The 1571-nt window shown below is 36.6% G+C and overlaps 1 protein-coding gene across 2 annotated transcripts in view; it reads right to left on the bottom strand.

Annotated features, from left to right (window-relative positions):
* The window catches only part of Pank2 (pantothenate kinase 2), a 44756-nt gene that overhangs the window by 13799 nt on the left and 29386 nt on the right, over positions 1 to 1571 (bottom strand). Inside the window, exon 1 of one of the 2 annotated variants that reach the window (XM_026788506.1) lies at positions 764 to 962. The exons of the other annotated variant lie outside the window; for it this stretch is intronic. Within the exon in view, the coding sequence (XP_026644307.1) occupies positions 764 to 867 (104 nt within the window). The 5' untranslated portion in view covers positions 868 to 962. Of the gene's footprint in view, positions 1 to 763; positions 963 to 1571 lie in introns of those variants that run through there. 2 annotated transcript variants of the gene reach the window in all.

Consider the following 1571-nt stretch of genomic DNA (forward strand, 5'->3'; position numbering starts at 1 on the left):
GAGGGGGGGAGGGAGGGAGGGAGGAATTAAATGTCCATACAAAGACAATTACACAGGTCTTCAGCACTATTCATGACAAAAAAAGGGAACACCTAATGTTATTAATAAATATATAAGATATGGTATATTCACATAACATCACTCAACAATAAAAAGAATTATATAAACATTGCACTAGGCGACATGAAGCTGCTCATGACAGATCACACTATATGATACCATATATATATAAAATGTTCAGAGCAATCCACAGAGACAGAAAAAAGTAGCCTTGGGAAGGGTGGAGAGTAAAATAAAAAAGTGGCAGCTAAGGACTGCAAGGTTTCTTTCTAAAATGATAAAAAAGTTCTGAAATTGAATTATAGAAATAGCTGCAAAATTCTGTAAAAATACAACAAACCACTAAAACTTTTACATATTTAAAAAAAAAAAAAAAAGACAAGTGCTTGTGTATACCAGACTAGCCTCCAATTCACTATGAAGCAGAGAATGATCTGAACTCCTGATCCTCCTGTCTCCATCCCAGGGCTGACACTATAGGTATGTACCATACCCAGTTTATACAGTGCTGGGATCATATACACTAGTGCAGGGCTTCATATTAGTACATACTTCTTATTAACTGAACTACATCTTCAGCCCCAAATTAAATACTTTAAACAGGTAACTTTATAAATTACATTTCAATGAAACTGCTTAAAATAAAACATATATCTAACAGGATTTTACTCCTATGTTTCTTACTATGTACATACTCCCTTACCTTGAAGCCACAGCCCATCCTGGCAATCCAAACCTTTCATAATCTCCTCCATAAATGTCTCGAACTAATTTGTCCACTTTGGTGCTATCCCCACGAGACGCCATCTCAAGAGCTTCTTCAAAAGTGCTACAGCCAGTAAGAAGACAGCAGAGACCAAAGAAAGTTCCTCCTCCAAGACTATGATTAAAAACAAACAATGTAGTATTTTTAAAACACAGGAATGGGAAGTTAAGACTTATGAACCCCAAAACAACATTCATGTATCAGTCTACTCTTGCCCCAGTTAAATCATGCATGATACCAGTAAATTTTCAAGAAGATAAATACAAGTGCCTCATAAACACAAAATGCATATATCTATGTGAGCCAACAAAGTAGAAAAATATATAGAGCCCATCTCCCTGTCTATGTTCCCAGTGCAGTCTACTCTTGCCAAGGATGAAAAGCCTCAGGCACACATAAGTAAGGCCAACGTACCCAGCGTCATACTGGCACCTACTTTCTGTCTTCAAGTGCAGAATGACCTCTGAAGTCATCAAGATTCCTCTATTGAAACCTTTCTTCCCCAAACTACTCTCATTTGTTGGCTAATACTCGTTAGGTAAAGTTAATCAAATCCTCAGTTCCTTTTCCTCAAATAACCCTTGAACATTAAACATTCATTCTCTTCTTTCATCTAATTCTCCCTTTTCAAATTAGTTTTTCTAGTTATCAGTGCCTCAACTTCTAGATCCATACTGCCTTAGTTTTCTATTGCTGTGATAAGACACTATGACCAAGACAACCTATATGGAAGAGTTTAGGGCTG

The sequence above is a fragment of the Microtus ochrogaster genome, unplaced genomic scaffold (assembly GCF_000317375.1).
Source record: "Microtus ochrogaster isolate Prairie Vole_2 unplaced genomic scaffold, MicOch1.0 UNK3, whole genome shotgun sequence".
NCBI lineage: Eukaryota > Metazoa > Chordata > Mammalia > Rodentia > Cricetidae > Microtus > Microtus ochrogaster.